At 32.0% G+C, this 15,120-nt stretch overlaps 1 protein-coding gene across 2 annotated transcripts in view; it reads left to right on the top strand.

Moving 5' to 3' along the window:
- The window catches only part of ATRNL1 (attractin like 1), a 564,648-nt gene that overhangs the window by 220,656 nt on the left and 328,872 nt on the right, over window positions 1–15,120 (top strand). For both annotated transcript variants that reach the window (XM_019725236.2, XM_074338995.1), the window contains exon 25: window positions 7,710–7,771. In XM_019725236.2, coding sequence (XP_019580795.2) covers window positions 7,710–7,771 — 62 coding nt within the window. The remainder of the gene's footprint in view (window positions 1–7,709; window positions 7,772–15,120) is intronic.

The following is a 15,120-nucleotide window of genomic DNA, read 5'->3' as shown; positions in this document are numbered from 1 at the left end:
TGAACCATTTGAGCACAAACTAAGATGGTAAGCTATTTGATAAATAGGTATTGAGGTAAAGAGGAAGTTTTATCGTAATGCTTATGGTTTGAAAAGTAAGTGCTGTAATACTAATGTGCTGATAAAGATGCCTTGTGTAATTTTTCCCCCAAATACCTAGAAGAACACATTCTATTATGATTATTGTTGTTGTGGTTGTTGTTTAAATAGTTATAAGCTAGAGGCATTTATCATAAATATTTTAAAATATACTTTTTCCTTTTGTTCTGAGCTTCAATTGTTTTTCATTAAACCTAGCTTGGAGTAAGTTCAAATAGTGGTATTTGAAATCGCTAATTGGTTTTATGAGTTGTTTTAACTAATATGTCAATTATACTAATCAGAAAATATAAATGTAAGGAACATATTATGTAATACTTAAGAAACATAGTTATAGAGCTAAATGGATTGGTGCAAATGTTCTAGAGATTAAGAGAAGAAAGATATATCAAGTTTACAATACAATGTCAGAGGTGAGTAGTAAAAACAGAGACCATACTGCTCACAAAGCAGAAAATATTTACAGAATATTTATAGGCCCTTAACAAAAAAAGTTTGTTGACTCCTTTAAAAAAAATATTACTACTAATGCTATTCTTTAAAGCTATAAAATTGTTTGAATTAGATAAGATGGCTGAAATGTAAAATACGGTTTTCTAAGAAAATGACATAAAGAAGCTATTCAATCTTTCCATTTGTAAAATAAATCTAAATACTAAAGAAGTTCTCCCAATTCTTTATAGTGGTAATTTTTTAAAAGTAAAATTTATTGGGGTGACAAAGGTTAGTAAAATTACATAGCTTTCAAGTGTACAATTTTATATATCACATTGTGTGCTCACTACCCAGAGTCAGTTCTCCTTCCATTACCATGTATTTGACCCCCTTCACCCTTTTCCACCATTCCCCCTCCTCCCTTACCTTCTGGTAACCACTGAACTGTTTTCTGTGTTTATGAGTTTTTGTTTCTTCATTTGTTTCTTGTTCTTTTGTTTTCAGTTATATATATATACCACACATCGGTGAAATCGTATAGTTCTAGACTTTTTCTGTCTAACTTATTTCGCTCAGCATAATAATCTCAAGATCCATCCATGTTGTTGCAAATGGCACTATTTCATCTTTTCTGATTGCAGAGTAGTATTCCATTGTGTATATCTACCACATCTTCTTTATCCAATCATCTGTTGAAGGACACTTTGCTTGTTTCTATGTTTTGGCCACCATAAATAAAGCTGCAATGAACATTGGAGTACATATATCTTTATGGATAAATGTTTTCAGATTTTTTGGGTATATACCCAGGAGAGGGATTGCTGGGTCATATGGTAATTCTATTCTTAATTTTTTGAGGAACCTCCACACTGCCTTCCATAGTGGCTGCACCAATCTGCATTTCCACCATCAGTATATGAAGGTTCCCTTTTCTCCACAGCCTAACACTTACATAGTAGTACTTTTAAAAATGTTATTAATTTCTCTTTTAAATCTAATTAAACTCTTTGGAAATTTTAATGCATTCTTATTAAATATTAATGTAATTGCATAGATATTTGCCATTATAATATAATTTGATTTTATCAACTATGATTTTTATATAACATAGAACAAACAATTTTGTTTCTATAATCTTCATTATATTTAATACTGAAATAATTTTAAATCAGATAATGTACTTCCATTATATATTGTTAGAAATTTAAAGTTTTAAAAAAATAATGTAGCAATAAATATTGCATGTGGTGTATATATGAAAATGATCACTAGCCATCAGGGAAATTTAAATTAAAACCACGTGTGATATTACTACACACCCAATGCAAAGGCTAATGTTAAAAATGATGAAAATGCCAAGTATAGGCTAGGATTTGGAGTAACTGGAATTCAAATACATTATTGGTGACAATGTTACATGTCCAGTGACTTTGTAAACAATAGTTCTTATTTTATAAAGTTTATCCCACATTTAGCATATGACCAGTAGCCCTGCTCCTGGTTATTTACACAAGAGAAGTGAAAGTGGGCCACACAAAAAGTCTTCATCACAAATACTTATAATACCATTATTCATAAAACCCCAAACTGGAAACAACCCATAACTATATTAACTGGTGAGTGGATAAACAAATTATGATATATCCATACAATGTACTACTGCTCAACAATAAAATAAAATGAAATATTTATACAAACATTGATATGGGCAAATCTTAAAAACACTATGCTAAAGAAAAATCAAACATAAAATAGTACATATCCTATGATTCCGTTTATATGAAATTGTAAAGAAATAAAACTAGTGATAGAAAGTAGATATAAAATGTAAGGTCTCAAGAGGGGTTCAATTGCAGAGAGGCAGATGACAACAATTTAGTTTGATGAAACTGGTCTGTATCTTGACTGTGGTTGCAGTTACATGGTTTTGTAAAAATTACCCAAATCCACCAAAATATGCGTTTAAAGTGGAATTTTATTGTGTTTAAATTATAACACAATAATGGCAACATTGGCCTGTACTTACTAATGTGTTTCAAATGTTACGTTCCTTCCAAATATGAAATATTTAAATATTTATGTCTGCACAATATGTAGTAGATGATAACATATTTCAAGAGAGAAAAATCTCTTATTAAATTGCAATCTTCTGAAGGTTTCCCATAATTCGCTTGAAATCCAAAATTAAAATGGTATAAATGAAAGTCATACTACAAGTTAAATAATCCTTTCAACTCAATAATTTAAAAATGTATTTAGTACTCATTTTTTTTTAAATTCAACTTTATTGGGATGACAATGGTTAGTAAAGTTACGTAGGTTTCAGGTGTACAATTGTGTAATACATCATCCATGTGTCACATTGTGCCTTCACCACCCAGAGTCAGTTCTTCCATCACCATATATTTGATCCCCTTTACCCTCATGTACCACTCCCCCCACCCTCTGGTAACCACTAAACTATTGTCTGTCTATGAGTTTTTGTTTCTTCATTTGTTTGTCTTGTTCCTTTCTTATTTTCAGTTTTATATCCCACGTATCAGTGAAATCATATGGTTCTCGACTTTTTCTGACTTATTTGCTTAGCATAATAATCTCAAAATCCTTGAGATTATTTAGTACTCATTTAAAGAATTAATAATACAGAGCTGTACATTCATGTTTTATCGTTTTCCCTAAAGAGCCAATTTCAAATATGGATGCATGAATTATTTTGTTTCAGCCATTTCCTAGGAGGTTAAGTGCAAGAATGTAGTAAACAACATAAATCAATAGAAACATTCAAGTCCTTAAAGTAAAACCTGTTGAAGCCAAAATAAAATTAAAATATCCATAAATTATTCATAGTGAATCAAGATAAAAATAATAAATATACATAATTTTAGGTTTTATTCATAAGTTAATGCACATGTAGAAAATATATTGGAGATCTATCAGTAGTATATAATTCCTTAAACTAATCTTCTATAAGTCTGACTTTTATGTTCCTATTGGCATACTTAAATTATAGCCACTAAAAATTGCCACTTGGCATAATCAACTATTTTTCTTTTTGCTTTTTCTCATTTACGCAAACATCCTCTTAACCCCAATCTGTAACTCCTTGTACTTACAGCCTGCAGTGCAAATCAAAGCACCCCAGTCCAAAAGAAGTGTTAAGCGCTGCATTGTAAGAGTTAACATTAGTTTAGGTTCATACTATGTTTTCCTCTACTTTATACTTTATCCTTGATGCTATCTTTCAGTATAATTTCTTGCTCTGGCCAAGACCTTTGTCACGGGAAAAACGGTGGGAAAGTTGGAAACATCCTGGTTTACTGGTTTGAAGTTTGAGATCCTAGTTTGGAGTCTTTTTCTAATGTGAGAAATATTACAATTTTTCATAGATATTCCAGGTTTACTTAGAGGTACTTTTTGTTGTGTATACTTGTACAGACATTGACTTAGCCCCATAAAAGACATTAAACTTAGCCCCATAAAAAAGGACAACATTATTAACCCTAAAAATTTCCTATGGAGAAACTGGCATTGAAAGACTGATTACTTAGAACTTCACAATGAATCAGATGCAATATTGTACTCACGTGACATCAAAATTGCATTATTTATAGAATCTATATTATTATATTAGTTAGACTATGTGGATCTGTAATCATTATAGCCAGAGTAAACATCCAACGAATGTAATTGAAAAAAAATCAACAAAAACATGAACGTGTCCATGAGTGAGTGAAAAGTCATCTAAAGAAGTTCCTCAAAGAGCAAAGTGATTTATTCCTGTGCAGTTAATACCAGATCTGGGACTGAACGTGGCTCCACACCATCTGATTTTATTTCATACATTGGATTCAACTTAAATGTTATATTTACCAATCATTTAAGAAAATAATACTCTAAAGTTTATATAATATTAAAATATGCTGCCTGATAGTGTTGATCTATTTAATTTTTTTATCTCATTGCCTATTATTTTTTCTTGCCCAATAAAGGGCCTGCTAAAAAGTGAGTTGAAAAGATTTAGAAGACTTAAAAATAAACTCCCGCAATGTTATCTTACATCACATAATTTTTAACTGTATTTTCAACTACATCAAATAACCATATGATTTCATGATTTTTTTTATTGCCAAGTCATGACCCATCAATTTAGGTTTTAAAATTTTATCATGTTTTTTATTGTAATGAAACTTAGCTTCTGTGATGCCATTGTTTTTGATGCAGTTTAAAAATGGAAATCTATCCACATAGAAGCAAAAACAGAGCAATTGTGGGGACCTACTAAATCATCGTTGTAAACGCTTTCTTCTGGAAGGCACCTTACTCACTGCATTCTTTTTCATTAGTCTAGGTTTAATGGAGAGAAGAGTATAGTGAATTAACTTTCAAAGTATCAAACATTGTTTATATATATAGATTTCTTTGAAATTTTGTTTTTTCCCCTTAACTATCAATGTATGTTTGAATGCAGATGGTTTTATTACTTATTTAATAGGATACATATGTGTGAAAAATTGACATTTGAATATTACATCATTCTTTACCAAGTGTGTTGGCTATACTTGCTACTTTTGGCGAGGATTTAGACATAAACCTGATTTTTTACTTTTTAGAGATAGGCCTAGATGATGAAGATGGTTTAGTGACTCATTCTATAAAATAAAAGGAAGGTCGCTTTTGGCAACTTAACAAATTATTGAGGAAAAGCTAGGCTGTGAAAAAAAAATCACAATTTCTAAAAAGGTGTTATAAGCATAAATTGCACATAGATTTCTACATTAACCATTACTCTTGCTGTTATATATCTTTGATTTATAAATTAAAACCTGAGGCTCTTCAAGAAAACTCATAATATGCTAATATTATAATTAAGATCAGGAGCATTATAAATGCAAATTCTATCATGTCATTTTAAAAGTTCAATTTCATTTTTTTAGGATTTATAAATACTTTTGAAAAAATAATTTCCTTTAACTTCAAACAGAAATGTTTTTGAAAAAATATCCTTTAACTTCAGGTAATATACTCTCTGGACAAGTAGATATAAAGTTCTGCAGATTTTAGCTGACATAATCTTGGTGTAAATGTAATTTTTGTTTTTTTGTACAGCTTGACATTTAGTTAAAATGAAACTGTTGCAAGACTTTCTATTTAGAACATTAAGGTATATATATATCACTAGAAGTTACTGCAGTTCATTCACTAAGCATATATAAGTTAAAATGCTAGGTTCTTTGCTAGTTCCTAGGAATGTGTAGCTAAACATCAAGCTGAATTATGCTTTTTAATATACTGTGGAAATCTCTGCCTTTCAGTGAGGATTCAGTCTGTTCATCTTTAGTGCAATTGCTTATATTCTTTACCTTAGTCCTTTATTTTTATGTTATATGTATTATTCCTCTTTGTTCTTTTCCACACATTTGCTAATTTATTCAAGCCTTTATTGCGGCTCTTTTATCCCCTTTTTCATCTAGATATTTTGCAACACTGTCTAAGGTTGCCTTCTATTCTAATTTATAATAATCAAACCACTTTTATTTGTTATGATTTCAAAATAATTATCCTTTTGGTGATTATCCAGTTAGTTTTCAATTGCTGCATCCAGAATGCTCTTGTCATGGATTTAGGTACTGTTGATGATATTGTTTGATAAGCTCTGTTTCTAACACAGTCTTGTGGACAGTAACTGGGCAGAAAATAAACTTGTATATTTTCCATTTTAAAAGATGTTTTTGTGAAATCTTTTAAGACATTTTCACCTATAACCAATCTCCTACAGCAATGATCTTTCCTCGGTTTCTATATAAGTGCTGTGCAATTCTTCAAATGCTTTTTGGAAATGAATGTTGCTCTATTTAAGCTTTAATGGTTCAAACTTTGAACCATCTTCTCAAATGACAGTAGTTTTTTATTTTACATAAACAACACTGATTTCATTTTCTAGAATACTATTTAAAGTCCTTACTGTTGTTACCTTCCACTGAAAACCGGGACAGTTGTAAGGCTTATATCCTTTGTTTTTCTTCACACATAGATGGTATCCTCCTTTGCCTTTTGTCCAATATCTGAAAATGTTTTTTAAAATATATTTTATATAGTTTTCAGTTATTTTAGACAAGAGAGAAATATTATTACTATTAATCTATTTTCACTGGAAGTGGAAATTCTATTACAAGTTTCTGAAATATTTTCATAAAAGATTATTGAAAGAAGAAGAGATTTCTATACCTTAGCTATTTCTCTTCAACTATCTGGCAGAAGTCACTTATACTGACCATATCCTTTATACATGATGTAAAAATATAATAATATTTATTATGTTATACCTACTATATGCCAGACATTATGGCAAGAATTTATTTCTGTTAATTCAGTTAATCTTTCTTCCATGAGGTAGGTGCTTTTATTATTACCATTCACATATGGGACAACTGAGACACAAATAGGTAACACAGTTTTTCAAGTATTTATACCTAGTAATAGAAAACATGGATTTGAAAATCAGATATTCTTTATTCAGATACTGCACTGTTGACTAATAAACTGTATAATACTTCCTCAAGAAACATGTTACAGTATAATCTCAATAATGTTAACAAAAAGGGAGAACAACTTTAGCTTATTGACTAATTTCACCTCTCAAAATTCATTTCTTATTAACATAAAGTTATAAAATGTAGTGACATATTGTATTCTTTGAGTGGTATGTAACAAAATAGTTGCGTGTATGTGTGCAGCTTCCCTAGACAAGAATATATAGGAAAAAACAAGTCCCTTCAGTTTTATTAATAGAGTTGAAATTTATTTTTGGATTATAAGCAATTATCCATTGTATTAACAGAAAATGTAATCATTATTAGATGAAGAAACTCATTTGCACGATTTAGTTAGGCACATTTAATATATCAGTATTTCACATGAAACTCATAGCGTACATTCCTAAAGTAATTTTGTATTAGTTTTCTTAAACCATTTAATTTTATAGCCTATGCAGAGGTCATCCTTAGTAGTTGAATTGATTAAGTGTTCTAGATAAAATTTTGATTCCAGCATTTATGATTTTTAATATGGTTATCCAAATGTCTTGATGATTTAAAAATATTGTATTTATAAATGTCATGCTGGAGGAAAACATAGATTCAGCAAGTTTCAAACATTCTTTTATTTTGATTTTTCAGATTGCATTCTCACAACACAATACAATCATGGATCTTGTGCAGTTCTTTGTCACCTTTTTCAGGTAATTTGCTTTTACTGACTTTGAATTTGTTAAACCTGTATTCTGATATATGTTCTGTTAATTTGTTAGATAATTTATCATTTCTTTAACCTTAAAATATCATCTAGTGTGTCTCGAATAGTTTTATATGCTTAACTGTATACTACAGAGCAGAGAAAACATACTTGAAATATACCTTTTGAAGGTCATTTTGCTGTTACGATATTTAATAAAGGATTCAATGGAAAGAGGATAACTTTGTGTTCACTTGTCACATAAGTAATTAAAGCCTGCTTTAATTAATGAAATTAACAATGCATTCACCATATTGTGTAGTTACATCTCCTAGAATTAAATCAATTCAGTAATTTCTTAGGTAGTTATACATGTGCTTGGCAATGTGCTAATAATATGTGTAAGGGATGAGAAAAAGTACGAGTGTGTATTTTGTGTTCAAAGAGTTTATAATCCCAAAGTACTAAATACTCGTATGACTTTGAATCGTTCCCTAGAACATTAGTTATTTGAGATATTAACAGTAGTTTCATTAAAAAGGGTTTCATAATTAAGCACCTTTGGAAAATGTTGTGTATACTAAAGTTAAATAGGGCTCTTTTAGTTTGTTTTTATCTGGCATTACTTCTTAGAGGTTTTGGGGGTTTTTTTGGTCAGTGTTTACTATGCTAATTTGCAATGAATCTTTCTAAAAGAGACAGTAGAGTTTGTAGCATTTATAAAACATGAAAACTCTTTTCAGGGAACATTTATTTTCATTTTTATGTCGTATAAATAAAGAAACACTAGGTTAGGAGAAGAAGCTGAGTTTCAATGTTATGGAATCTTAGATTGTTTGGATTGGAAGGGATGTCATTTTTGCTGACATGATTATACGTGTACAGCTTCTACAGGTCCATTGGGTGCCTTGTGCAAATTAGACAAATGTGTGTCCTTTTTCTGGCAGACGTAGCCCCTCATCACGGCACACAACTTTTCAAACATAGTGCAGTATGAATTTTGACCTCCCCTCACCAAGTTGGCTGTGCTGCCTTGTACAACAAAGAACCTACACAACCCAATCCTTGACACGAATGACATGCCAAGCACTTTCCTAAACTCCAAAGTAACTGTGATTGGTTATCCAGACAACCATACAGTACTTGAATTCCTAATGTCTTCTCCACAGGGGTCAGCAAACATTTTCTGTAAAGGGCTAGACAGTTAATATTTTAGGATTTTTAGGCTCTCCAGCCTCTGTTGCATATACGCAACTCTGCTGCTATATTGCTAAAGCAGCCACAACCAATGTGGAAACAAATGAGAGCGGCTGGGTTCCAATAAACCTGTGTTATAAAAACAGCCAGTAGGCTGAATACTGTCTGGACATAATCTGCCCCACCTCTGACCTAGCTTATACCTGAGTATGTTTAATGAAGGGAAATGCACCATCTCCTGAGATAGTGTTTTCTGTCTTCACTAATTGTTGTTTATAATTGAGGTGAAATCCATCTCCCTATAATATCTCTTCTAATTCATCCACATGGGCCCATATGGAGCAAAGCTAATCTCTCATCTCCACTTACAGCCCTTCAATTTTCTAAACTCTTTTCTCAGATTTACACATTCCCTGTTCATTTATCCACTTCTGTTGTCCAAACCTTTGTTATCTCTCACTTCCTTCTGAAAACAATCATGTTTGTTTATATCCCTTAAAAAGTTGTAATTCACAGAATTTAATGCTATAAACATTTATCACTAACATGTATGCAAAGTTTATTCATATTTTAAATTTGTATCTTAAAAAAATTGAGGCGCAATCTTAAATATATTTAATCTTGTATGACTTTGTACTTCAGAATATAAATGGAGTTTGAGGCTATTAATTAGGTTACAATATGTTTTTAGAATGTGTTAGAAGTTACAGTTGAATGAGTATTATTTAATGCATCAAAATAAAACTTTTTTGATGCAGAATAGTGTGGATGGAAATACACTGAAAAGTTTAGCTCTGTGCAAAAATTCACAAAACTGAATATTTATGTACATTATTTAAATGTTTAAGGTTTTATTTTAAGCTTTTGAATTTGTGTGCTTATTTAAGTGTAATAGTTCTTTTATTAAACAAAAGAAAGCTAGAGCTAATGTGGACCGTGTCTTAGAGATGGGCCTATTTATTATGGTGTCATCATGGGCAAAGTGAAATAAAATATTGTAATCATTGTGTGAGATAAAATATATTTGATGGGTTTTTTGTCATTTAAATTACTTTCAGTAATAAAATGTAAAATTGTTTTAAAATTGTCTCATTGTTAAGAAAAAAACTTAGAATATTTTGAAGTTTATTTAGTTTTTTTTTAATAAGGCCACTGCTAAATTTTAAGTGTTTCAAACAGGTCAGCATTTGTGGACATCTTTCACTCGGGACACTATTCCTGCTGTTTGTAACCAAGTTATTAAAGTAGCAGAGGTAAACGTGTCAGGTACTTGGTTTAGCCGTGGTTGATGGAGACCTGTTCATAAACTCTTGTCAGTTTTTGTTTTCAGCTGTACATACTGGGCATAGTTCTTGTGGTAAACATAATTGGACCAGTATTAGATCATTTATAGACATAGCCTGGCTCTGATCTTAGCTTTCTATGCCATTATCAGTAGGTCACCTAGTGTTTCTAAATCCCAGTCTTTTCATATGTAGAATTACAGAATTGTGTTGTTGTTGTTAGAGGCTGTGGCATAATATAGTCAATGATTAGAAAATGAAAAATTATATTTTATATAAACACCTTTTTTCTGGTGTGCAAAGTAGAAAAGTAAGTCTGCGTGAATCTGAAACATCTGAATTACAATTACTTATTTTAAAAGAAGTTAAGGCTGGTAAATTAAATGGAGATACAGTCGGGATCATTACCCCTGCACCCTTTAGATTTTTAATGGTGGTACTAATTTTCACTTTCCCACTGGATGACACAATGTCTTTGATTTACCATCTTGACCAGATGGAGGGTAGTTTCAGAGGTTGCCATTTGGCCTTTCCCACTATGATAGGTCTTACCACCACAGGCCAGGGACACAATGGATTTTAGAGCACAGTAGCTGGAGCCATTGTTAATTGTGCTCGCTGTTGTCAGAGGTCAGAGAGGCACATTTTCATGGTTGGCACAAAGATTTGTGGGTGGCTTACACATTTGGTAGAAGTGACCTACAAAAGCATATGAATTTGGTATGGCTTTTAAATTTTTGTATGATTTGATTTGGAGGGGGTAGATTTTTTTCAGTTTCTGAATAAATTTCATTAATGTTTATGTCTTCTCACATTTTCTATTTTTCTTGATAGAGTTGACAATTTTCTATAGGAAATTGTCTGCTTTATCTTATTTTTCAAATTTATTGACATATATTTTCCAATATAGATACTCTCAAATGTCTCCTATATTAGAATTATGCTTCCCTTTTCATTGTGAATTTTGCCTATTCTCCCATTTCATTTATTTTTCTTGATAAGCCATGCAAGAGCTTGAACAGTGTTGGGAGTCCGTTCAAAAATCAGATTGCATGGCACCTCACCATTGTTCTACTGTTTTTTAATTCAAAAGGTACCCTTTAAATAAAACGTGAATGTAGAAAAGTTACACTGTGTACATTGACCTTTATCATTTTTGTTGCAAGTTTGGAAGATTAAGCTATTACTCAGGTAGATTATTTGTAACAAGAGAAATTAACCAGCAAAAGCTTCCTTACTGGTTGTTTGTCTTCCTAATACCTTGTCAGGGAGGCTTTAGAGCACTCAATTTTCTGTAAAATATTTTAGGATAAGATTGAAGAGCTATCAAAAATGCTTGTAGATTTGTAAATCTGAAGCTTTAGGGAGGTTCATTTGGGTATTTTTCGATGAATTTTACATAAATGATATCTAAAGTGGTAAGCGTTGAAGCCCTGATGATCTCTGAATGGGCTTTGGGGTCATTCTTCCCTTGTTCTAGAAGGATAAAGCCCGTTCCCAACTGAATACCTCTATGGTCCCATCCTACAGAATCCAAGAATTTAACAGAATTTCTCCATTACCTCCTGCCCTCTCTGTTCATTGTAGTTCAAACTGGCAAGTGTCTGTGCTGGTGTAATCCCATCTCTGTTCCTTGCTTCTGCTACAATGGTTGATTAAATCCATGAGTTGCGGCCATCATTTCTTTGTCGTGCCCTTAGTGTTCTCTTCAGAACAAGCTTTCTCAGTTCTGTCAATATGTGTAGGCTGAGAATTTTCCCCAAATTCCAAGTTCTGGTTGCTTTTTGCTTATCAATTCCTTCTTCAATTCGCCTCTTTCCTTTTGCACTTGACCATAAGCAGTTAGGAGGACCAAAGCCACAACTTAGTGCTTTCCTTATAAATCGCTTATGCTAAATATCCAGTTTCAGGGCTTGCAAGTTCTACCTTCCACAAAACACCCGAACACAATTCAGCCAAGTTCTTTGCCATTTTTAGAACAATGATGGCCTCACCTCAGTTTTTCATAACCTGGACCTCATTGCCATCTGAGACCACACCAGAGTGGCCTTTAATTTCTTTATGTACATCAGCATTCTGTCTGGGACTATTTATGTGTTCTCTAAGAAACGGACACTTTCCCTCCAGCCTTCCTTGTTTCTTTCTGAGCTCTCTCACTAGAATCACCTTTAATGCCCATATTTCTCTCAGAGTCTCTTCACATCAGTCTAAGGTTTTTTGGCCATGCACTTCAGAATTCCTCCAGCTGTTACCCACTACCCAGTTCCAAAGCTCCTTTCACATTTTTAGGTATTTGTACAGCAGCACCCACTTCTTGGTACCAAAATCTGTCGTAGCCTGCTCATGCTGCCACAACAGAGTACCGAAGACTGGTGGATTAAACAATAGAAATGTGTTACCTCACAATTCTGAGGCTTGTTAAGTAAATTTAAGATCAGGGCTCCTGCAAGGTTGGTTTCCGACGTAGGCTCTCTTCTCAGCTGGCAGGGGCCAGGCCCCTTTCTCACTGTGTGCTCACATGGCTTTTCCTCAGTGTGTGTATTCCCAGAGGAAAGGAGAGAAAAAGTTCTGGCTCTCTGGTGTCTGTCTCTTCTTTATAAGAATATTAATACTATTGGATCAGGGGTCCACCCTTATGACCTCAGTTAACCTTAGTTACCTCCTAAATTCCCTATCTCCAAATATAGTTATGTTGGGTGTTAGGGCTTCAACATACAAATTGGGCCAACACGATTCAATTCATAGCAGGGAATATAAAGTCCATTTAACCTCAATATTGTTGATATCATTTTGCTGCAGGTTTTCTGTGACTTGCATTTGTAATCATCTTAACTGATAGTACATCCCAAGGTGTAGTTAACTCTTGCTTAATAACCTTCAAAAAAGTTTGTACCAATATATGCTATGAACATATTGTTTCCTCACTTTCACCCACTGGGCTATGTCGTTTTTCATTTTTTGTCAATCTGATAACTGAAAAAAGTAAATTGTTTTTTTTTTGGAATATACAGTTTTTATTGCGTTCTAAGTTAGTGATTTATTTAGTTAATATTTCACTTAGTTAAAAATATCCTTCAGTGTTAGGAAGGTATTTTTAAAGCCTTTGAAAGATATTTTCTGGAATAGCAGTTATTAGGAGATAAATTACTTTGTAAAATAATATATTTCCGTGTTTCAACACAGTTCTCTAGTTTATAACATTTTTATGTAAAATAAAAGATTAATATGCCCAAGCCATCTTTTTAAAAATGTATTTAAGACTAGATTTTTATGATCAATTAACCTCAAATTGCTATAAAATAGTGACAATACTATCTCTTTTTGCATTTGGCCAACGAGATTATCACCAGAGGGTATTTCTTTGTTGCTAGAAGCCTGCTTTACAATATAGCCTCATACCACACTGTGCTACTTTTATTGAATTCTCTTTAATTTTCCCGAAATGGGAATACCTAATGAGCTCCATGTTTTCTCACATTAAGAATCCTTCCCATAATGATCGTTTTATGAAGGTTAAAATCAAATTACTTAAATATCTCTCCCTAAGTTCCTATGCTTCCGTTTTTTGTCCCTGTTGCTCATGTACTTGCATTTTTTATGTTTCTTTTCTTTTTTCCTATTTCATCAGGGGATTTTACTGAAGGGTGATGAACCTTATCTCCTGACACTACGATACAACACAACTTTTTTAAAACAAGAAATCCCATTGCCCCTCTGCCCCCGATATCTCTAACATGGAGCAATAAAAACTGTTGTATAATATAATAGTAAAAGGAGAGCAGAAAGAAAGCAGTAAAACTCATTTTTCTCTGACAAACTTACCACAATACCAGATGATAGAATGCTAACATTTGACATGGCTCTTAAGACCTTTGATTTAAGAAATATACTAGGGAAAAGCTAACTGGAACTGATAAACCGAGAAATCTCAGTCATTTTATGTAATAAAAGCTTTTTCCTCACTCAATTAAAGTTCTGTGGGCAAAAGGAACTGGTGGAAGTGACAGAGTGGTATGCAGGGCACTCAAGGAATTCAGACTGATGAAAATTCTATCATTCTTTAGGCTCCCGGGATTGTCATTAGAGACTGGCCTTTTCTGTTAGTCACCAAAAGAGTGTAACTTTTCAACTATGCTGGATAAATTTGTCAAGCATTTTTGTTTGTTTGTTTGCTTTTTAATGAAGCAAGTGTTCTTAATAAACTGGTTTTTGTTTTTTATGTCAATATTTTAAAAAGAACTCTAACTTTCATTTGCAATGTAGTTTATTAGAAACTAGGAACTTTTATAAAGTATTGCCTTGATATAAGGCTAATAATGCCAAATGAAACTTTCAATATCAGAAAAATGATGTTCAAATCAATTAAAGAACCAACTCCATTCATTTAGATAAAGTTTAATGACAACTACTATATGCCAGGAAGTGAGATATATTATATTGGGTTTTTAATATATTTTTGGAGATTTTTAGAATGTTTTCTTTCACTTTATTGATTTTACCAGCCAATTTGTTTATATCATCATGAGCTCTAACCTAATATGAATTAGAATAGAATTTGCTGCAAACCCCTAAAGTATATATCTCCTCTTCTCAAGAAGTTGAAATTATGAAAAATGAAAATTTTTATACTGGATTTCTGCATCATTATAAAAGTGGCACTCTTTACTTGAGTCATAAAACTTAGATCAGAAAGAATATAAGTTCCTCATGGAGAAATTCAGCAGTCTTCATCATCTTAAATTGAATCTCTATCATGTAACTATTTTGGGTGAGAAATATTGTGAATTACAGATTATCAAATAAAAGTACACTTTGGTATTTAATTTGTCTTTAATTATTAAAAATAAATGAAGTTTGTTATATGTACTATTGTTTT

The sequence above is a fragment of the Rhinolophus sinicus genome, linkage group LG07, assembly GCF_036562045.2.
Source record: "Rhinolophus sinicus isolate RSC01 linkage group LG07, ASM3656204v1, whole genome shotgun sequence".
NCBI lineage: Eukaryota > Metazoa > Chordata > Mammalia > Chiroptera > Rhinolophidae > Rhinolophus > Rhinolophus sinicus.
This window is presented reverse-complemented; position numbering and strand designations above follow the sequence as displayed.